The sequence below is a fragment of the Eptatretus burgeri genome, chromosome 5 (assembly GCF_056783735.1).
Source record: "Eptatretus burgeri isolate ZD-2024b chromosome 5, Ebu_testis_v1, whole genome shotgun sequence".
In the NCBI taxonomy this organism is placed as follows: Eukaryota; Metazoa; Chordata; class Myxini; order Myxiniformes; family Myxinidae; genus Eptatretus; species Eptatretus burgeri.
In genome coordinates this window covers 122,761,723-122,785,800 of record NC_140965.1, presented here as the reverse complement: position 1 = coordinate 122,785,800, position 24,078 = coordinate 122,761,723, and the positions used below count along the sequence as shown (strand labels likewise).

At 43.0% G+C, this 24,078-nt stretch overlaps 1 protein-coding gene and 1 long non-coding RNA gene across 2 annotated transcripts in view; one reads left to right on the top strand and one right to left on the bottom strand.

The window, feature by feature from the left end:
• The first annotated feature begins 330 nt into the window (after nucleotides 1–330).
• The window catches only part of LOC147027264 (ankyrin-3-like), a 493,469-nt gene continuing 469,721 nt past the window's right edge, over nucleotides 331–24,078 (top strand). Inside the window, exon 1 of the mRNA XM_085883609.1 lies at nucleotides 331–2,441. Within this exon, the coding sequence (XP_085739735.1) occupies nucleotides 2,331–2,441 (111 nt within the window). The 5' untranslated portion in view covers nucleotides 331–2,330. The remainder of the gene's footprint in view (nucleotides 2,442–24,078) is intronic.
• On the bottom strand, nucleotides 18,601–22,311 carry LOC147027266 (uncharacterized). The gene is made up of 3 exons (XR_015058754.1): nucleotides 22,130–22,311; nucleotides 19,242–19,461; nucleotides 18,601–19,076 (listed from the first exon to the last, which is right to left on the bottom strand). It is a non-coding gene; the product is annotated as an uncharacterized LOC147027266 (long non-coding RNA).

Here is a 24,078-nt window from a genome sequence, read left to right as displayed (position 1 = left end):
GTGTTGGTGCAGGAGATGCTGACCCTGCTGCCCCTCCCGCTGCGTGCATACGTGCCCACGTACGTGCCTGGCATACTAATGCCATGGGTAGGAAACGCAGCCCATGGTGATGAGTGTAAATACACCACACGTCAAAGACTGGGTCACAGGAAGTGTATTGTCACACAATTGGAACAATGAATCCGAGAAAGGTGCACAGTTTGAAACCTCTTCAACGAGGGTGTACTATATCCCAGAAATCAAAGCTGTTTCATTGATAAACTAGAAGGGCACTCGGTCGAGCACGAAACCTCCACTACATAATGCCTGATCCACGAGAACATATCTGGCCCAGTACATTTTTGAGATATCAGGCTATATATCGTTTTGGCCCGATCTCTCAATGGTGAAGAATCACTTTAAAAATCAAATGATTCTCATATCCGGATCCGAATTCCGATCTTCACCAAAATCGAAACACTTTGTCCTTGTCCCACAGCCAACCTGTCCACCAAGTTTCATCCGAATCCGTCTGCAACTTGTTGAGATATCCTGCACCAAGACAGACAGACAGACAGACAGACAGACAGACAGACAGACAGACAAACAAACAGACCAAGAGGGGTGAAAACATAACCTCCTTCACCTTCGGTGGCGGAGGTAAAAACAGAAATAAAAACAATTGATGAGAAATTATGACTTGACTGCAAAGAAAACTTTTGGGGAAGTCGAGGGCGAGGGAAGATCGGAATTGAACGAAATTCTGCATTATTCTGCAGAACCATGAAGTTGTTAACAAAGAAGAATCAATTTGCATTTCCTTGCCAATTTTGGCACCAAGCAGCTGCTGAAACGAGGTGAAAACCCATTATACCTTTTCACATCTTGTGTGTCTACCTGCATTGATGAGGATGCATAAATAAAATGACTGAGCGTACTGTGTTCTGGTGTTTCAGTGTTCTGCCCAAAGTCAGGTCCAGTGTTGCTGAAGCAGTTTCTTGGCACGGGTTATGCTCGGTGGTTCGCCGTGGCCTTCCCAGGAGTTTCAGCAACAAAGCAAAAATATGAAACTCACCCCATTTTTCGAGTCACTGAGCCGTTTAGCTTTGAGAACTATGCAGTGTTCTTGTAATGCTCAATTTTATATCTTATAATTGTGTCACTCTCCAAAATGTGGATTTTTAACTTGTTTGAAAACCGATGTACAATGCTCGGTTATTGTCATGAAGAACATCCCGAGACCAAACTATCTATCCACGACTTCATGAATGACTGCGAACCAAGAAAATTCAATGAAGGATTCAAGGCTATCCCAACAGACTCTGATTCAATGCTATCCAGTAGACTACAGACAGCACTGTCGCTTGATCATCGACTCTGACTTTGGAACTGTGAGCTGCTATTTGACACATGCAAACAGAAGAAGAAGAAGAAGAAGAATAAGAAGAGGAATATATCCAATGCATATAGTTGAAAGGGTCTTGTGGTTTCCTTTTGTTCCACCGCTTCCTACTGACCCGCCGACTCCCCGTCGAATGAAAGATGTTGCGTCACAGTAAGCATCATGGGGCATGTCATGAAAATCAATCCATTCCCTCATCGACTGGACCACTTAATACGAACCTTGTCATGCTCTGCAGGTCTTGATCCTTGCTTCGGGGTCACGTGCTGTGAGTTGTATCATTTTCCCAGTGGGGATGGACACTCACTGTGTTTTCATGGCAACAATCGAGATGCAGGATGATTTGAGTCGCATTCTGCTCACAATGAAGTCCTATTTTCACTCTCGTACTCCGACTGCCATGCAGCATTCATAAAGTGCTCGTTACGTAATTCTCCCTGGCCAGTTCGATATTGTATGTGCCGCAGCATGTGGTGCATTTGTTGTTCTTTCCTCACAAACGGGCTCGTGACATTCAAATCCTGAGATGTCGTCATTTTCTTTCACCATCATCACAACCACCTCTTACTCCTCCTCCATTTATTTCTCCTCCTCTCCTTATTCCTCTTGCTGCTGCTCCTCCTCTTTCTGATATTCGTCCTCCACTGCATTTGCTGATGCTGCTGCCTGGAGCCCTCTTGGCATGCCTGGCATTCCACATCCAGCATCGCCCTGTGCTCTCTTTCCACGATGCAGGAATGACACACGGCTCATTCGGTGGTGCTGAGCTCTGTGGTTGTCTTTGCCCACTTGAATTCATTCAGCAACCACCCACCTACACTGTAAAGCACTCGTGGACTGTTCCCGATCGCTTGTTTTGCTGCCGTTAGGGCTTCTGCCCGCTACTGACGCTGCCGCAGCCCACCGCCCCACTCCTCTCTGAACCATCCGTCCGACAACTCTTCTTGCCATGGCGCATGCTGCCTCACAGTTGAAGAAGAACCGTGACCTGGAGATCGCTCTTGACCCCCTGGAGGCAAAGAGAGCGAGGCGGCAGAGAGCAAGAGAACGCCGGCGCAAGGTAAGATAGCTGGGTTCTTGGTCACGTTTATTGCAAGAATGTCGACAATCGGCATTCCTCTCTATCGTCCATCCTGCAGGAGCTGCGGTGCAGGATTCGGGTTTTTCTTTCGAAGTGGACAACTGCTATCAAAGTCTGGTGGTTTTAAGTCGAGGTATCCCTGGTACCCAATCTTCCATGAACGAGATTGGGAACGAGAATGGTTAATGGTTAACTGCTTTGTCAGGAGAATGATTTCCTTTGTGTGGACAGTACATTTTGTATTTTTCTTGAGGAAGAACAAATCAGTGACATCTCTCAATTATAAATCATTGATAATAATAATAATGATAATAATTCATTGTTTTGTTGAAATTCTCAGCCTCAGCAGTGGGCTGAGTGGTTCGTTCCATGACAGTACATTTACCGAATGAGAGTGAGAGATGGATGATTAAATTGTCTCGACGTCCGGTGATTTTAATTTTGAGTTCTGTCTCACCTCGTGATACAACCTGGATATCATGATGGTTTTGTACAAAAACGACAAGCATGCTACGACTGTTCAATGTATATCTATACACACGGTCCATAGTTGTACTTTCCTTAGGGCTGCTGTAGCTTTTGTAGAATGTGTCGACATCATGATTTTCATGTTTCGAAATCTTGTTTGACTCAATAACAAACTAGAACTCTATTGCAAACATTAGTTCAGTTAAGTAATTAATAGCTGGGAATTCTTGGCTTTCTGGTTTATTGATTCATGCTTGTGGTTCAAGATTGTGGTGTTCTTCCAGGAATTCCCTTATTAGTCCCTTATGGGTTTCACTAGAGGGGACTATAGGTTTACTCTCGGTCCGTTCATCCGTGCTACCTGTGGATTTTCAGACTTTTTTTTTCCCCCAATACCCTTTAACATATTCAACTTGTACTTGGTGCATGGATTTATTATGATAAGTTACAGAAGAAGTTCGAGTTTCAGGCCATTTCTCAATTTTTCACAGAGATATTCCTGTTTTGGACTTGGAAAATATCACATTGCTCGGGGACGTGTGTTGCAGAGCAATTCTTACCCTTGTTTATATCTGTGCCTTTTTGTCAATGTGTATGATATATCGTACACTGTATTCATGACAACCAATCACACTTGACAACCGGTGCAGGATTTGAATGAGAAGAAAGCTTTCCTGAAAGTATTGCCTGCCATGCTGTTGGCTTTGCTGACCGGCAGCATGAACCTTCCGAGTCCTAATCATGCCGTTTCAGCCAGCTTGCCAATCGTGCAAATTGTATGCAGCTGCGGTCGTAACTCACGTTGTAGCTTGGCCGTGTAAGTATCGTGATGCACTGGTAACTCTACAATGACATGTGACCTTGAGGTCCTCACAATGGCCACAGTTGTGGTGAAGAATTGAGTGCATGTGTAATTCGGAACAGATTGTTTAATTAAGCGGGTTTCACAACAAGAGGGGATTTTCAGCATATCTTATAATATTAGAGCTTTGCCTGATGTATGTGGTGTGTGTGTGTGTGTGTGTGTGTGTGTGTGACGTTCATGTTATGTATACAAACATATCAACATCCCCAAATCAGCATTGTTCGAGCCACTGTTTTGAATAATGAGTACGGTGCACATGTTTATGCATTAACAATATCACCAGAAAAGAACAAAATATGCTTCAAAAATGCAAGACTTTTGGTTTGGCCTGCATACAATGCAAAAAAATCTGAGATAAAGGGTGAGAGAGTGGGGTACAAAGAGGAAGGAGGAGAGGAAGACAAACAAAATGAGAAAAAAAACACAGAGAGAGACAGATAGACAGATAGATGTAGACAGGCTGAGACCAAAATTGACCGTTTATTCCATGAATGGGAATTCCATGAGAGCGTTGACTTCAAGGATATCCTTTGACAAATTTTGCTGACATGACAATATTTCCTCACTCCTCATACCCCATTTGACTTTCCATTAAGTTTCCCTGAGGGCTTGCTTGTCTGCAGTTGATAAACTTGTGAATTTGTTGGTTTTCAAAATACTGCATCTCAGTTGGGAGCAAACGTCTCCACCTCATCTCAGGGGCACCGTTGTGTATGTTTTTGACGTTGCAGACGAACAATTGAATCCCTGTTGTTTCGACACATGAAAGATAGATAAGGTTGAGTGGTCGTTTTCTTTTTTACAAATTATCGATTAGGATTTCATTAATAGTAAAAAGGTGAGAAGTTTAAGGATGTTTTGTGGCCTGACCATTGTAGTGCATACATCATGCAGTTGTTAATGGGTTGTGGTGTTAAACTGGCTACCTAGTCTGTCCATCTCCATCCTATGGATATTAAACATGCCACTGTTTATGATTTCAAGAGTGATCAGCTTGTTTCATTTCATTGGCTTTATGACAGTTTCCTGTTTCCTTTTTACGTTAGTTTGCTTTGCTTTGTTATTCTGAATAAACCTGATAAATATATTTTAATTTTTAAGCATTTTATGCACAATGCTACACTCTTCTTTTTTATTGGCTGGAATTATTCCCACGTTTTTGTGGAGTTGGCTGGAGGAAGCTTCACTCATGTATGATGTTCGACTAAGGTTATGGCAGGAATTTGGAATCTGGCCAATGGTGAGGGTGTTGGTGATAACTCACCTAATCTTCACAAAAGACACTGGGATACTTAACAAACACCAACTACTGCCTTTAGATGGGACACCCAGTTTAACGTCCATCCGAGGACAGTCACACGCATTGATGAATCACCCTGCCTGTGAAACCCTGGGATGATGGTTTATAGCTGTGTCAGGATTCAAACCCAGTCAGGACAGCTTTGATGCGAGTGTATATACGTCTAGGCCATCCCCATACATTATGCACACACTAACAACGAAACTTCATCTCGTCGTTTGCTTTGATATCCCATAATTCCAGGGTTAGATAGACGAAGCTATGAGAAGAGGCTGAAAGAGACGAATTTATACATTCTTAAAAAGGAGAATACGAGGGGATCTGATAAAGATGTTAAAGATCATGAAGGCTATTGAAGGAATAAGTGCAGAAGAGTGTTCTGCAGACCTGATTGTGATGGAAACAGGGTCCACAGCTTGACGCTAAAGAAGAGGATAGTTACAATGATGTTGCAGCAGGTGTTTTACTCAGAGAGGAGTTAATACATGGAACGGTCTCCCTGGACAAGTAGTGGCAGGAGAAACAGTAGTCAGTCGGTTTTTCAAGTATAATTGAATAGGGTACCTGGAAATATTGAGAAGACACATTGGCAGGACCATGGTAGGTAGCTTCGGTGTGGGGTGGTGATTATATCATGGAGTGTGGTAGTACTCTATATGTAGGGATGGCACGGGGAAAAATTGTCACCCATTCAAATGTGCACAAAATGATACGCTTAAAAACTACTAGAGAGTGAAGTGACAAGCAATTAAAACACATATCTTTTATTCTCAAATGCTTTCACAACAAACAACAATGAAAAACAAGTAGAGGTACATTCAAAGTACACCGCCCCCATACCAAAGAAATAAATAAATAACAAATCCTCCAACGCGTGACATTGACTGGGCGCCTTTGGCGCCTGGTGATGCCGCCGTGCAGCACGTGGAGACCAAATTGGAAGGGAGCGGTGTACTCCTGATATGAAGGTAAATATGTACACGTGATACTGACTCACCTTGCAGCACATGGAGAGCGATTTGGGGTGGAGCGGTCCACATTTAGTTATTGATTCATTGATTAATTGCGGAAGTAAAATAAATAATAATCGTAAACTAATTGATTACCCAATCAATTGGCTAATAGTTTCATCCGAATCTGTAACTTTTTGAAAATCAAGTAATTAATCGAAAAATTAATTAATCGATTAACTGATTAATTAATAATCCAAAATTACCGGAAATAGCCAAATCACTTGATCAGTGTCGTGTACAAATATCAGCTTCCGAGCTCAAACGGTGCCTGAAATATTGCCCAGATGAGGAAGAAAATAAAAAAGTAATAAATAAATAGATAATAATTCATCAATTAATTGATTAATGAAAATTTTTTTAAAATACCGTTTTGCCAAAGCACATCTTCACTTTTGTCTCCAAATTTCAGCTTCCTAGCTCAAAGGATGGCTGAGATAAAGCCCGGACAAACAAACAAACAAACAAACAAACAACGAACAAACAAAGCAAAAATCACTCAAAGAGCAATGCATGGCAAAACAGAACAATGTAGAATGGCACTCAGGAGAGTGCATACCTCTGCCAGGTTGAACAATTCATGTTTTCTATCTCTCTGATGGGCTGGATCTGAACCAAAGTTGAATCGGATTGTTCTTGTCACCTCGCCAACTCATCCAACTCGTTTTGTCATAACTCGTCCACAACTTTTTAAGATATGATGTATATATATATATATATATATATATATATATATATATATATATATATATATATATATATATATATATATATATATATATATGTTTCTATAAATATATGTAGTTTTTGGCCCTATCTGTCAATTTTCGAAATTAGGCCTGTGTTGACCTTATTACCTTAAAAATAATTGGTGATTGAATTAATTGACCTGTTATGCAAATTCTGTTCAAATTTCATGTCAATCCTATGAAAATAGAGGATTTTAGAAAGTGATTCTAAGTTTGTGACCTTTGGCCTATGTTGGCGTTTTAGCGTTTGCTGACCTCAAAAATAATTGGTGGTTGTATTTAGTGAGCTATGAACATCCTATTCAAATTTTAAGTCAATCAGATGAAAATTGATAATTTTAGAAATTGGCCCCATTTTGAGGTTTTGGCCTATGTTGACCTTTTGGCTGATATTGACCTCAAAATAATAGGGGGTTTAATTAATTGACCTGATCTGAAAATGCTCTTCAAATTTCAAGTTAATTGGATTATAATTGAGGATTTTAGAGAATTTGGCCCAAATTGGCCTTTCTGGACCTTTTGGCCTATGTTTACCTCAAAATTAATGTGGTTGAATGCAGCGACTTGATATGCAAATGCTCTTCAGATTTCAAGTCAATTGGATGAAAATTGAGGATTTCAGAGAGTGATTATAAGTTGTTGAGCTTTGGCCGATGATGATCTTTTGGCATTTGCCGAGGTCAAAAATAATTTGTGGTTGTATTCAGTGAGCTTTGAATATCCTGTTGAAATTTCAGGTCAATCAGATGAAAAATGACAATTTTCGAAAGTTACCCTATGTTTATCTTTTGACCAATGTTGAACTCAAAAATAATTTGTGCTTGAATTCAGCAAGCAGATATGCAAATATTCTTCAAATTTCAAGTCAATCGGATGAAAATTGGCAATTATAGAAACAATAAAAAAATTTGACCTATGTTGGGTTGACCTTACAGCCTATGTTGACCATTTGACCGAAGTTAACCTCAAAAATAGGTAGTTGAATTCAGTGACCGGATGTGCAAATGCTCTTTAAATATCAAGTCAATTGGATGAAATTTGAGGATTTTAGATAATTTGGCCCAAATTGGCTTTTCGGTCAATCCAGACCAAATTTTAGGAAACATTAATGTGGGACCTTCTGAGGGTCTGAAAATTTCATCATAATTTCTGAAAATTTCAGAATGATTGGTTTAGCTGTTTGGGCTGGATGCGAGCAGACAGACAGACAAACAAAAACAATAAAAAACAAACAAACCAACACAACAGAGGCGAAAAACGTACTTGTCAAATTTTTCTTTTTTTTTTGCCAAGTAACAAGAAAATGGGAAAAACTGAGTACTTCCTTCCTTCAGTGCCTAGCAATGATGTCATGCATCGCTTGGATATGGAATTGGGAAGGAGCGGTGTACAATGTGCCAAAATACATCACAAAAGTACCAGATCGAGAGATCGCAAAATCTCTGTTTTGTTCTTGCATGACAAAGATGTCACATTGGCATGACAATGCATGGCCTGGTTTTACACTCCCGTATACTTATGGGCATCGATGGGACATGTCCCCTCCCCTCCTACTTTTTGACTATGATGAACAATCGATAGAGGGGGGACAACATATCGATCCCCCCCCCTCACACCCACTTTTTTTGCTCTGCCAGGTAGCTGGGATAGACCTCGTCGTGTTCTGAATCCATCGGATCACCACAGCACACGTTTCTGTGAATGGATCGAGCTTTATTGGTAGTTCACACAAAACACACCGAGCTCATGGCGATCAAAGACCAAAGAGGAAGAACATCATATATGTGAGAAAAGCACAACAGAGCATGCGTGGGAAGGTGGCAGATGACGTCACGTCCTAAGCAATAAAACAACAACCAATACTGGCGTTCAAAGAGAACATCAGATGCGTTGCTCTGTACAAGCCACACAGACCCGGATGTGGGATGTTCCCCAAATGCATCATCTAATGATGATGTATAAATCAATATTAATTTTCCTCAGATAAGTTATCTCTTAAATTGATCTGCGTTGTTGGGCACTATTTAATAATAGAGACCGGTATCTGGTTGTACACATCGTGCTGGATTTCATTAGTTGGATTAAGCACAAACTGCATGGTGCACATGCGCTGAAAATGTGTCGTGTGCATGAGTACCGGATACAGATAGACATTTCGACTGCAGGTCCATGTTGCTTCAAGCTCTCTTCTAAAGAAGCCTTTTTGCTCACCAATAGCGGAATTTTCAGGTAATAAAAGTGAATGATTCAGTCATTATTGCATCGGAGATGAATGTGTAATGAGAGTGCCAAGGGTCCTCAATAGGCGGACCGCGGTCCACATCCAGACCGAAAGGCATCATCAGTCTAACCACAAGCTAATCAGAATCACAGTGAAAAGGCCTCTGGTGTTTATCCATTCAGCCCAACTTGATAATTGATAAATGTTAGAAAGGTGATAATGCAGGAGGTGATTAATATTTAGATTTATATCTATTTACCAAGGAAAGCCGACCCAGGAGGATGCCATTCAGCCCATCATGCCTGCGCCATACCAACACCTGGGGTGTGTTCTGGTAGCAAGCAGCTTGCCATCACTTGCCAAGTGGCTTGCATGTTTCAAACCACTCAAACAAGCTCTCTAATGGAAGGCAGTGCTTGGCACTGCTTAACAACATGGCGATCTCCATGTAAACAATGCGATTGTACTCGATCAAATGCTGCCCGGGCCGTCATTTTCAGTTTTACTCGATCCTCTAGTGGCAACTTTCCAAAAATAATTCATTCTGTTCGCAGCGTCTATAGAGTACGACGAAGAGGGAAAGAAAGCTAAATGGGGAATCAGAAGGAGAAGCCTCCTCACACTGTGCATTTATGGGGGAGAGGGGGGAAGGGGGTTTACATGTTTGTAGATCTTGATAGAGTAAGGATAGAGTAAGGATCCTCACACAATCTTCCAAACCTCGATATACCTCTTTTCCTCCTACCTTGCTCCCTCAACGATCTCTTAACCATTCTCTCTTCCTCTATCTGCACCAAGTGTCCAGCCCATCTCAGCCGGCTATTTATCAATCTCCCCGTCAAGCTCATTTTCACAATCAATCTCCTCCCTCAGTTCATCCATTCTCCTTGTATCCACCCTCTTCACTCCCACAATCCTCCTGAATCAGTTGTTCTCACAGATCTGCAACCTCTATTGTCTCTCTGTCAGTGGCACCATTTCGAGACCAGAAAGGTAGGCTGGCATCACACACGAACCAATACTTTCCCTTTCAATTACCTTGATATCTCTCTGCCTGCCAATTTTATTCCATTAAAACAATTCAAAATCAGTGTGAAAAGTTGATGTTGCAGAAATTGCGTACTCACCCTCTTTCTCCGTGTACTACGGAGCCAAGGTGACATCGTACCCCACATCCTGGCCGTTGATGAAGAGTGTGGATAGCTGCCTGTTGAGGTGTTTGTTTTATTATCATTTTTTCCTCTCCCCTGGTACTCTACTGACGGTGTATCTACTTTGTTTGCTTTTGGGTATTGAAATATATATATATATATATATATATATATATATATATATATATATATATATATATATATATATATATATATATATATATTGTAAAGGAGAACCCAAATGCAAAATTCTTTTTTTCTGGAAACCACTGAAAATCGTTAATCACGAACTAATTTGAAGAGGAAAAATTTTGTTTGAATTTCTTTTTTGTCAATCATAAAGTTCCACAAAAGGGCTAAAGTTTCTTTTCGATTTTCGACACTGACGTCACACCCAGAATCCACTTTGATCCAAAAGCTCGGCTTACGTTGAGAAACAGTGTATTATATGTTGAGCTCGGATTCAGATACTGATTTCCACCGTCATTAGTCACTCTGAAGATTCTCGGAGTGTTGAAACCGATCCGTGCGATTTTGCATCAACTATCGGAGACAAAAATTAATGATGGAAACATTTTCAGAGGAATTATGGAGCCTTCTCGTTTTGTGCCTTATGCGAATGATTCAGACGAAGATGCCGACGATGGAGGTGCTAGTGGAGATAAAAATTCCATTCGCATGTTCACTCCAGATTGGTTGGTGTTGTTTTTCCGTTCAATTGACGGTTTATAAGAGATTTTGCATCAATTGATGAATCAGTTATACTACTCCAGCAGAAACACGGTGTGACACAATGCAGACATGGTACGACACAGCAAGGACACCGCCCCGGCACACTCGGACACCACAGACAAAATGGGCGATGGATGCTTTGGTCCACTGTCACAGGCTGACTAGGTGTCCTGTATCTTAAGGGGTCATCCCATTTCATACTTTCCCAGGATGCCATTTGTTGAAGTGGGTGTGCAGTGGTGGTCGGTATTGTGGGGTGATGGTGGGGAGGGAGGGGGTGTGGTGGTGGTGGGTTTTGTAGGATGATAGTGGAGGAGGGTGTGGGGTGGTGGTGGATATTGTGGAGGTGATGGTTGATGGGGGATTGTAGGGGGATGTGGAGGGGGGAGTGGTCGCCCATGTACTGTACATGTGCTGGGTAGACAGTTCTGAGCGACGACTGTTTCTTTCACTTAATCATGGGGATGGCATCCTCTTTCAGTCGTGGTGGATAACCACAAGATCTAGCTATCTCCGTTGTTTCATAACAGTGCTCTGTAGCATGTTCCGAGCACAAAAGTGAACTTTTTGTCGGCCCTATCCACACTCGGGTATTTCGGACAAACCTCGTCCAATTTCTGGCAAACCGAGGGCGGTGTAGCATGAAACCAGCTCGGTTTGTATCACTACACAGTATACAACCACCAAGGATGCATCGACTCGGCAAATTTGTGGAAAATCAAAAATTATTCTCCGCTTGAGTTAAATCGTACCGTCATGTAACCCGTAGACAGTGCGAATATGGCAATCGATTCCCAGGTGTTATGTCACGGCTAAGAGTGAATCAGAAGAAGACTTGGACTTTCAATCACAAAATTACTGACTTTATATATCGGAAATCGGAAAAAGACCCATCATATCTATTTGTTTAGGGTATCAAGGGATATATTAGGATTGATGTGGTCTCACGTTTGGGTTCCCCTTTAACTTCGTTTCTACCTCGTCGTGCAGACAGACAACCAAGCCCAAGTTCAGGTGGATGTAGCTGCCATGTAATTCTTCCGCTCCGAATGTGGGAGGTCGTTGGTTCAAACCCTGTCCGAGTCATTCCAAACACTTTAAAAATGGTACGTGCTGCTCCCTTGCTTGATGCTCAGCATTTAATAGGATAGAGCATGTACAGACAATGCTAGGAAGTCAATGGCAAACCACCTAGTATAACCTTTGCCAAGAAACTGCTTTGCAAGCTGATGCTTCCATTGAGGTTCACAGGTGGTCAAAAAGAGCATTCTAAATGCTCCTTTCCATATAGCATATGCGTGCTATTGTTCAAACAAATCGAGCAGTACCTCCTTATGTAACTACTTGTGATCATGTGACCCTTTTATAAGGCATCTATTTATTACGCTAACACAGGGTAGGGATGGAAGAAATTGGAAATGCCAACATTGAGTAAAGGAACAGAAGGGAAGAGGATAGGAATGGAGGTCGTTTCTCTTTGTTGTGTACGTATAGGTCGGGAGTAAATTGAGAAAAATAAGACAAAGTATGACAGTGGAAGAAGGAAAGGAGGCAAGTGAAGTTTGGGAGAGAAGGAGAGGAAGATTGGGGGTATACAGGAGTATGGGGATGGAATAGAAGGGAAGGAGCAGAGAAAGGAGAGAGGGTCAGGAAAAATTCTGCCATGTTGGCATCCATATTATAAAGCAGCAGCATCTGTCTCTGTCCGTCTGTTCGTCCCTGAAGTACTCCCTCATTTTGGGGGCTATCCCCACGAAATCTTCTGTGGAACGTGTAGGGGTCCCAGCCAGTGTCCTCAGCAGGTGTGTGGGATATTTCATAAATACCTCAATACAATTTTGGTTTTGGGTTTCGATCCGTACAAATCTGGTCCCGATCCAGATGTAAGGTCAGAATGACATTTTTATTTTATTTTATTTTATTTGTTTATCTCATGAGTGTTTGTAATATTGTATTTAGTTATATTAATGGTATAGTATCAATTTGTGATTGGATTGATGCTGTTTGGAATGAAAATATAGAGATTGAGTTAAAATCAAAATGAGGAAATAATGTGAGGGTTTCCACCGGTGACATTCGTGGATTCGGCATTTGTAGTTTTGCCTTTGTGACATCAGAGAAATATTACCCACCTTACTTCTTTTGGGGTCAGCTGCAGTAATTTTTTTTTTTTACCCAAGTCCTTCACAAACCGGCTGCCCATGCCTGACGTCCGACTGAAGGTGCAACAGAAATGTGGAATATATTGGTTCATGGTTTAGCAATTGTTGTTTCCACATTGTGTGTTTGCATTTGGGCTCCCACTCGTGCGTAGCACGGGTACCTCACAAGTACAAAATACTCCATGAGGTATGGAGTCCAGATTGCGGTGAGATCATGGTGGGTGGTTACACCTACTATTGGTCTGGTCGCTCTGATGGTTACCATGCCCAAGGAGTTGCTGTAGCTCTGTCCAATACATTGACTCCAATCATAATTTAAGTAACACCTGCAAACGAGCGTTTTATGAGACTAAGGATTCGTCACTCCTTGGGTGTCATTTCCGTGATCTCTGCATATGCTCCGACTGAAGCGAGTGACCTCACCGTGAAGGACGCATTCTATGCCACGCTCGAGTCTGTGGTTGATCAGTGCCCCAGTCGAGATACACTTCCAGTCTTGGAGGATTTCAATGCATCAACTGGAACTGATAGGGATGGTTATGAGACGTGTGTTGGTCCCCATGGGTCAGGAACTATGAACCTGAATGGTACTAAGTTCCTTGACTTTGCAAGAAGTCATGGACTTAGGGTGGCTGGTTCGTGCTTTCAGCGCCCACAAGCTCATCGCTGGACTTGGTATTCCAACGCTGGTGGTGTGGCAAAGGAGATTGACCATGTGCTTGTCAATGGTCGCTGGAGGATGATCCAGAACTGCAGGGTCTACCGGAGTGCTCAGTTCCTCAATACTGACCACAGACTTGTTGTAGCAACTCTGAAGTTGCAGTTTAAATCCAGGAGAATGGTACCATCCCAGCCTTGGCTGGATGTTGGCAAGATCAAGGATGAGAGAATAGCTGAGGAGTTTGCTGACGTGCTGAGTGGAGATTTGGGGGGTCTGGTTGCTCTGGGGAATCCTAAAGTGTTGTGGAGTGCCTTCAAGACCACTGTTCTTGATGTTGCTGTTGGATGACTTGGAACTCACCATAGGATGAATAAGAATTTTGTCTCTCAAGGGACACTGGATACCATTCACCAGAGTTGAAAGGCCAGGCTGAATAGCAGAGCTGAGCTGTTCAGGGAGCTGAGGTGTAAAACTGTACATGTACTAAGGGTGGACAAAGAGGCCTATGTGTGAGGAATCTGTGAGGGGGTAGAGCATCACCTGTGGTTAAGTAATTCTCATCCTGCTTACAGGGGAATTCACGCATTGTGTTCGTCCAAGCCCATCCCTCGGTGTACTGCAGTTAGAGCAGAGGGTGGTGGGCTTTGTGCAGAGGAATCTGAACTGAAGGCCCGCTGGGCTGGTTAATTTGAGCGGTTGTACCAGGCTGATCCACCAGCTGTCGAGTTGGATGGGAGGAGTGTGAATATTCCTATTGCTGATCGTCCAATCAACCGTGGTTCACCTTCGTTTGTGGAACACGGGCTGCGGTGAACCAGATGAAATGGGGTAAAGCTCCAGGGATCTTTGTCATCAATGCTGGCCTTGTTGTCCCTCTCTGGAAAGGGAAGGGTGATCGCCAAGACTACAACTACTGAGGGGTGACGCTGCTCTCAGTGCCAGGCAAGGTCTTTGCTTGGGTAATTCTTGATGGGGTTTACCACCATCTGCTGAAGCACCAGCGCCCAGAGTGGTCAGGCTTTCCACCAAAGAGTTCAACGATTGACCGTATCCTTGCTCTTCAGGTCCTCACTGAAAGCAGATGGGAGAGTTTTGGCAGGGGCTGTTTACAGCCTATGTTGATCTCTGTAAAGCGTTTGATTCAGTGAATCTGGATGCCCTCTGGAAGATTCTTGGTCTTCGTGCGGTGCCACCAAAACTTATCGATCTGATGTCTGAATTCTACTGTGGTACTGAGAGTGCTGTGAGATGTGGTGGTACCATCTCTGACTTATTTCCAGTTGTTATTGGAGTTTGTCAGTGTTGTGTACTGGCCCCCACACTTTTCAGCACTTGTATGGACTGGATTCTGGGTGGGATGTCGGAGAGATCAATCAGCGTTGCTTCATTTGGGAATGTCAAGATCTTTGACCTTGATTTCGCAGATGATGCAGTCATCTTTACCGAGACTCTAGATACCTTTTGAGGGTCTCGAGTTGCTGAATGAGGAGTCTGAGCCGCTGGGATTACGGGTTTCGTGGGTCAAAACTAAGATCCAGGCTTTCAATGACATCTTGGGTACTGGTATCCTTTCTGTCGCTGTTTGTGGCAAGGATGTTGAGGTCAAGTAGAGATTAACTTACCTTGGCAGTCATACTCATGTCTCTGTTGGCTGTGAGCCAGAGGTAAACAGACGTCTGGGTCGGGCCTGGGGAATCATGGATTCTCTGGATCATGCGGTGTAGTGCTGCCGGTACCTGTGCAGGATGACGAAAGTCCGAGTCTTCAGGTCCTTGGTGCTTCCAGTCTTGCTCTATGGATGTGAGACTTGGACTCTGACCAGGGATCTCAAATGGAGACTTAATTCCTTTGGTACCAGGTCTCTTTGGAGAATCGTTGGCTAGAGTTGGTTGGACTTTGTGTCCAACAAGCAGTTTCTGAGAGAGACTCAGATGAGATTTGTTACCTGCATAGTCCGTGAGCGTGAGCTGCGGCTGTATGGACATGTGGCTCGTTTTCCTGATAATGATGCTGCTCACCAGATTCTCTCAGCGATGAAGCCTCGTGAGTGGAGGAGGCCAATGGGCTGACCACGTGCCTCGTGGTTGCAGCAGGTTGATCAGCATCTCAAGGAGATGAGGATGGGCCAGGCATCTGCCTCGGGGATTTCTAGATAGAGGCCCCTGGAGTACCGGCAGAAAGTGGACTCAGGGACACGCTGCTCCGGCGCATGCTCCCATGCCTGACCTGACCTGGGTGGCCTAATTAGCTGAAGCAGTGTGCACTAGATCTATGTAACTAAACAGGCACACAAAGATACACATTAACAATTGACACAAACAAAAATGGACCCAAATTGATGACGAAGACAAATATGAAATGTTATACTTTGATACGGAAGCACGTCAATCAGCATAGAAATGACAAACTGCCACTGAAACCATAATTCCCACAATGACAAACTGGAAGCTTAAATGATGATTACTTTAGGAGGATGAAATGTCCCTATTGTAGGATTTCTCGAACCATCGAGGATTTCTGTTTTTTGCATTGTTTTGAGTTGGTTTCATGAGGTTCATACAGTGCTGGTTGGTGTGAATGAAGAGATGTTTTCACAAGAGCAAACGATATGCCAAAGGTTGATTTGTTTATTTATTTATTTATTTTTCCATCCATCACAGCTTTTGGCTTGACATACAATAAATGCCTTTTTCATTGTTATAGAAGGAAGTACGTGAACTGACAGTGAATGAAACAAATGGAGTATTCACAAAGTTGCCAGAAACCATGAAGCAATCTTCCGAAAACAATAATTCATGCGACTAATGGTCTATAAGGCCATGTCCAGAGCAAACGTCATGTCATTATTGCATAAATTTTCTCTAGTTGAAGGAAACTTTGAATAAAAACAGGAGTATAAAATTGGTGTTTGACCTGAGATGTTGTAAATTAATATTTTATTTGGCGAGATTTGTTAACCTTATTGATGAGGCATCTCCTATTTTAAGGAGATGAGGAAAAGTAGCTGCTATAACCAATTTACTTGGCGGGACATTTTTCAATCCAGCCCATGGTTTCTTGAACCTCAGCCAGCTAATGTTGGGTCAATTCAGGTACAATGAGGAGCCAAAAGGGATCCTGCCTCACACTGGCTCGGAGAGCCCAAGGAGTTTTTATATAAATGCCGTCCTTGTACAACCTCTCATTTTTCCATCAAAATATGCATTTTGATCCATTATCACCCTTTACAAGTCCAATTAATGCAAGTATTGTTCAATAGGTTCGATAGAACCAGGCCCCCTTGGCCTGGTATCACCTCCTTGTTTTTTGTTACTTTGGCCTTAGGGTGCCCGATTAAAGAGGCTCCGGACTCCCCCAATGTCTCATTGACTTCTAAAGTCAAGTGTCAGATGGCTGATTATTATTATTATTATTATTGTTATTATTATTTTGGCAATGAACATCTTGCCACCGCTTCCAGTCATCCTTTCTGGTAACTCTATTATTAAGCCTCGTAAAGCCGATAACTTTCAACGTATCAACAGAAGGGTGAAAGGAAAATTTACCGATATGGATATCAAGGGGGCCGTCAGAGAGTTGGCATCTTGTGAGGGGCATGCCCCACAATCAGCCGAAACGACATCCACAGTCTGATGGAGTACTTCTTTCCCCTCTGAGCTGGTGTTCCTGCATCCGTTCTGGGCTGGTGTTCCCATTTCTTGGCTTCACACTGTGGAAACCACGGCTTTTAGGATCATTGTTATCTCTCGCGATGAGGCTGAGTCTTTGGGTCTCTCACTCTCTCACCATAGACAGGTCGGTGGTCTTCTACCGTCTCCTCTCTGGCCTCGCCCCCCTGCTGTCTGTGATTTATCCCCCTCATATTTCCGCTGGGTGCTCAAGGTCCACCAGCAACCCCCTTCTGGTGAAACTCCAAAAATCAAGAATTACTGCTCACCTTCACTTTTCCATTCCCCTTTTTATCTGCCTGTGGAGCAAACTCCCACACTCTCTTCAATCCCACTCTTCCCTCCAAGTCTTCAAAACAGCTGTTCACCAACATCTCTTATCTTCCCCCATCCAAAACTATGATCTTTTCTACCCCTGTTAATCCACCCATACCACACTCCTTCAAATTCCCTGTTTTCCTTCCTGAAAATGCCTGTAGTGTTATGGACCTGAAAGTCCTGTAATGGGTTGTGGTCCTGAAAGTCCCTGTAGTGTCCATTTTGTTTACCCTGTGTTCCCTGCCACATCCCTCTCTCCTATTGTCCTCCACAGATTGTCCTCTCCTCTCTCTCTTCCACAGATCTCCTATTGTCTCTGTTCCCCACTGTTTTTTGCTTCCCTTTCCCACCTGTCTTGTCTCCTGCTCCCTTTGTTTTACATTCTATGCGTTAGCTCCTATACGAGCCTCGACAATGTATACAGATAAATATATGAATTGGGTGTTGAAAAGCAGAATGTGACTTTTATAAGGTACAATGCACCATCAGGCATTGCATTTGTCATCAGGTTTTCTGGCGTCTTTTGAAAGCATTCAGTTGGAAATCTCCATCCCGTAATTGTTTTTATTAATGTACTTTTTTTTTGCAGGGTTCTTTTTGCTCACAGATTGATAGACATCACTCTTCATTGGCCACTATTTATTGACAAGTTATTTGTTCAATGTGATCAGGAAAGAAGACGAAGGTGGTGTTTCGAGGGTATTGTCTGTGGCCTATCTTTCAGAGTTGTATGAAAATAACACTAATTGTTCATTTCAAGGGTTTTTACTGCTGTAAAAGTAATCATGTATACTGGAAAATTTGTTAAAATTGTTTGAGAGATCACAAATGTATATAAATATTACTTTAATAAATCAACTTTTTACACTTTGTCACCATCCATCATCGTTGGGGTAAAATGAGAACACAGAGTTTTCTTAAGGAGAGGGCTGGTAGGATAACCTAGACGTAGATGTATGCACCTTGAGTGGTCTTGTCTTGGTTGGAATCTTGACCCAGCTATAAACAGTCACCCAGGTGTTTCAAAATTCCGGGTTTTGCATCAATGTGTGGCCTTCCATCCATCGGATCACAGCACTGGTTGTTGCTAGGTGTTAAAGATCCCTTGATGTCCTTCTTGAAAATGAGGAAAGTTATCACCAGTACCAAGAACAAATTCCAAGTTCCTGCAACCTTCAGTGGAACATTCGGCCTGGTTCGCTGGTTTATGAAAAATTTGGACTGAAAACATTACAAGACCAATCCCCAAGAGGTGGGAATTATTGGTGCCATTGAGTAAGTTGTTGGTTTTAGTAGTACCAGCAGTTATCTGCAAAAGAAAAAGTATCTTCCTTTATTTACTGTTCGCTTGTATGTATGTGTATTTATTTAAAAACACATAAAATCAGCATTATAGATTAAGAAAAGGCCTCTTGTAGATTTGTCCTTCCATTATCCAATTAAATAATTATATTCCACCCACTGCAAGGTTTACCTTTGTTCTCTCTCAGCATATGGTATATGGTTTCATGTGGTCACAAGTTCTTGATGTAATGGTTGGCAGGTGCTTCTTTAGACCTTCCGAATCGTGAGCAGATGTTTGACATGTTGGAGTTAAAGATGTTTGACACACATTTGGGGAAGGCAACCTGCCATTAAGTTTCATCATGCACTCTTTCCTACAACCATGGTCCTTCATTGATGGCAAACGTTTCCTGCAACAATTATTTTAAAAACTTTTGCAAACCTATGTAACCATCACCGACACACTCAAATTGCTATTGGAGTAAACATATGTAACCATCACTGACACACTCAAATTGGTAGTGGAGCAAACCTATGTAACCATCACCGACACACTCAAATTGCTAGTGGAGCAAACATATGTAACCATCACCGACACACTCAAAATGGTAGTGGGGCAAACCGATGTAACCATCACCGATAGACTCAAATTGGTAGTGGGGCAAACCGATGTAACCATCACCGATAGACTCAAATTGGTAGTAGAGCAAACCTATTTTACAATTGCTTGTGCTACCTTGTGGGGATCTCTTCATCTTCATTGTACATTTGAAGTCCGGCAGTTAATTTGGCTTCTGCTTTGACAAATGCATGAACTATTCCACTTATTTGGAAAAGTGAAATTATATTTGAAAGACAGTTTTACTTATGACAGATGGTTTTACTTTTTAAGCCTGGTGTTGGCGCAGTGGTTAGGGCAGCGGCTTGGGATCCAAAAGGTCCTGAGTTCAAGCCCGTTGAGCCACTGAATTAATACACCAGGGGGTTGACTCAGCCTGTCATCCTTCCGAGGTCGGCGAAATGAGTACCAGTGTACTGGGCCGGTGTATACCCCGGTTAAAATAGGTGTACCATATCCCTGTGTCGTAAGAGGCGACCAGGGTTGCGTCAGGAAGGGCATCCGGCGTAAAACATGTGCCAAATCACTATGCGGATCATACGGATGATCCGACCCCTAACGGGAGCAGCCGAAAGAAGAAGAAGAAGAGAAGAGATTTACTTATGATACACATTGCTTTGGCCACAGGGCAATTTCACCATTCATGACAACAGAGAGAAAGAGAGAGAAAGAGAGAGAAAAAAAAAAGAGAAAAAGAGAAAAAGAGAAAAAGAGAGAGAGAGAGAAAGAGAAAGAGAAAGAGAAAGAGAAAGAGAAAGAGAAAGAGAAAGAGAAAGAGAAAGAGAAAGAGAAAGAGAAAGAGAAAGAGAAAGAGAAAGAGAAAGAGAAAGAGAAAGAGAAAGAGAAAGAGAAAGAGAAAGAGAAAGAGAAAGAGAAAGAGAAAGAGAAAGAGAAAGAGAAAGAGAAAGAGAAAGAGAAAGAGAAAGAGAAAGAGAAAGAGAAAGAGAGAGAGAGAGAGAGAGAGAGAGAGAGAGAGAGAGAGAGAGAGAGAGAGAGAGAGAGAGAGAGAGAGAGAGAGAGAGAGAGAGAGAGAGATATATATATATATATATATATATATATATATATATATATATATATATATATATATATATATATATATATATCTTCATATCTTCATATCTTCATCTTCAAGTGTGGTGGGTGGATGTCAGGAGGTGAAACTGATACCGATCAGGTGTGTGTGTGTTGTGATCTCCACGTGGGGGTGGGTGGGTGTCAGTAGGTGAAACTGATACCAATCAGGTGTGTCTGTATGTGTGTGTCTGTGGTGTGTGTGTGTGTGTCACTGTGGTGTGTGTATGTATGTGTGTCTGTGGTGTGTGTGTGTGTGTTGTGATCTCCACGTGGGGTGGGTAGGTGTCAGGAGGTGAAACTGATACTGATCAGGTGTGTGTGTATGTGTGTGTCACTGTGTGTTTGTGTATGTGTGTGTGTACGTGTGTGTGTCTGTCTGTGTGGCTATGTGTGTGTGTATGTATGTGTGTGTCTGTGTGTTTATGTGTGTGTGTCTGTGTGTGTGTTCGTGTCTGTCTGTCTGTCTATGTGTGTGTGTGGCTATGTGTGTGTGTGTGTGTGTGTGCATGTCTGTCTGTTTGTCTGTGTGTGTGTGTGTGTGTGTGTGTGTGTGTGTGTGTGTGTGTGTGTGTGTGTGTGTGTGTGTTGTTATCTCCACGTGGGGTGGGTGGGTGTCAGGAGGTGAAACTGATACTGATCAGGTGTGTGTGTGTCTCTGTGTCTGTGTGTGTGTCTGTGTGTGTGTGTGTGTGTGTGTGTGTGTGTGTGTGTGTGTGTGTGTGTATGAGATCTTCACGTGTGGTGGGTGGGTGTCAGGAGGTGAAACTGATACTGATCAGGTGTGTGTGTGTGTGTGTGTCTCTGTGTGTGTGTGTGTGTGTGTGTGTGTGTGTGTGTGTGTGTGTGTGTGTGTGTGTGCAGGGGTGCAAATTAACGGCCGCCTGGTTGCCAATGGCGCCTAACTTTTGTGCTGGGCGGGTGCACAAGACTGCCTTACCTGCCCGGCTGGCGAATCACCGGCGATTCCTGTTATTTTGTACAATTTGTACTAGCTTCTCTACTAGTTTTCTCAACTATAACTCCTGTTTTTGTCCGCAGAAATCACTGGTAATTCTGCGGCGGCCATTTTGTCTGTTTTCATCTCGTTCCAAATCACGCGAGATTGCGCGAGATTTGACGGTTTGGACGCATTTTCTCATGCCCAGGTTGCAGTGTTGGGCACAAAAGCGATAATCCGATAACAGATAATTATCGAAGTTAACTTTTTTATCGTAAGTTAACTTCCATTTATCGTTATCGGACCAGTTAACTTCCGATAACTCGATTTTTTCGTCCGATAATGTCCGTTAATTTTTTGTCCGATAACATTTTTATCGTTTCCGGGTCGCATTTCGCCGAACTAATTATCAAGGAGGAGAAAAATGTACATGATTATAGATTACTTGTTTTCCAAGATAATGCTGGATCAGGCCGCCGTGTGAAGAAAATGGAAGAAGAAGAGGAGGAGGAGAAAGAAGAAGAGGAAGAAGAAGAAGAAGAAGAAGAAGAAGAAGAAGAAGAAGAAGAAGAATAAGAAGCCTTGCAATGGCGACCTCCTCAGCCATGCGGCTGCTCGGCTCTGCAGGTACTGGGTTCGGTCAAGGTTGGGAAACGTACAGATCGGTTAATTCAAACACAAGGACGGTCTAACCTTCGGCAGAGCGACGGACAATCGGACATGAGTGTTGAGGCGTGGAGATACCATCGCGCCATGTTTGTAACTGTTCTCAGTGTGTTTGTAAGGTCGTTCCTCTCATGTTTGAATTAACGTTGCCTTCCTGTTTGTGTGCGCAGCGTTCGCGGACCTGTTCCCGTTGGTCTTTCGGTAAGAAATGGACATTAATTTGTTTGTTGGATTCACATTGTGTCCTTCACCCGTCCTGTTAACCTCCCAGTGCATGTTGGACTCCGTCCGGTTAACCGTGCTGTGTGTGCTGTGTGCTGTGTGTACTGTGTGTACTGTGTGTGCTGTGTGTGCTGTGTGTGCTGTGTGTACTGTGTGTGCTGTGTGTGTGACTGCTCATAGACTCTAAAAAGACGCATAATGCTTATTTTATTCTTGGGTTTAGCATAAATAAGCCTTTTCTATGGGTTTTGAAGCTTTTCCCTTGTTTTTTTGAATTTTTGTTAAAAAGTAGTTATCGTTATCGGATTATCGTTAACTTCCGATAACTTTGTATTATAATTACCGGATTATCGTTATCGGATTATCGTTATCGTATTAAACGTTTTGGTTATCTGTGCCCAACACTGCCAGGTTGGTTAAATGAGTGAATTTCGATGAATGAGTGAGTTTCATGAGTGAGTTTGATGGGTGAGGTTAGGTGAATGAGTGAGTTTGATGGGTGAGGTTGGGTGAATGAGTGAGTTTGATGGGTGAGGTTGGGTGAATGAGTGAGTTTGATGGGTGAGGTTCGGTAGATGAGTGAGTTTATCTGTGATGTTGGGTGGACGAGTAGTACCCCCACCATTGTCCATCACCCACAACCCCCCTCCACCCCATCGTCCATCGCCTACACCCCCCCCCCCCATCGTCTATCAGCCACAACCACTCCCACAACCACCCCATCACCCACAAATATGCCCCCCCAAACTACTCACAACCCCCCTGCCCTCCCCCCCTCCACCCCATCGTCCATCACGCACAACACCCCCCCCTCCATCGTTCCCCCCCCCCATCGTCCATCAGCCACAACCACCCCCACAACCACCCCCACAACCACCCCATTACCCACAAAAATGCCCCCCAGCACTACTCACAACCCCCTGCCCTCCCCCATCACCCACACAAAAAGGCCCCTCACCCATCACCCACAACCTCCTCCTCCCTGCATCATCCCCCCACCCCCACCCCACTCATCCATCCATCCAACTCATCCACCCAACCTCCTCCATCAAACTCACTCATTCTGCAAACCTTCTCCATTAAACTCACTCATCCAACCAACCTCACTCATGAAACTCACTCATCAAACTCACTCATCCAACCAACCTCACTCATCAAACTCACTCATCCAACCAACCTCACTCATCCAACTCACTCATGTGAGTATATTAAAAGTGTTTGATATCAAATTTGTGACTTTTGTCTTTATTTTATCGGGCCGGTAGAAATTCTGCTGAGCCGGTAACTTTTTATAGTCACCGGCCCTGCTGGGCGGTGGATAAAAATGTTAATTTGCACCCATGGTGTGTGTGTGTGTGTGTGTGTGTGTGTGTGTGTGTGTGTGTGTGTGTGTGTGTGTGTGTGTGTGTGTGTGTGTGTGTGTGTGTGTGTGTCGTTGTTTGGTATCCACATATATGGGTTTCAGAATGTAGAATGGAGAATGGAGTCCTCCCAGAGCAGGATCAA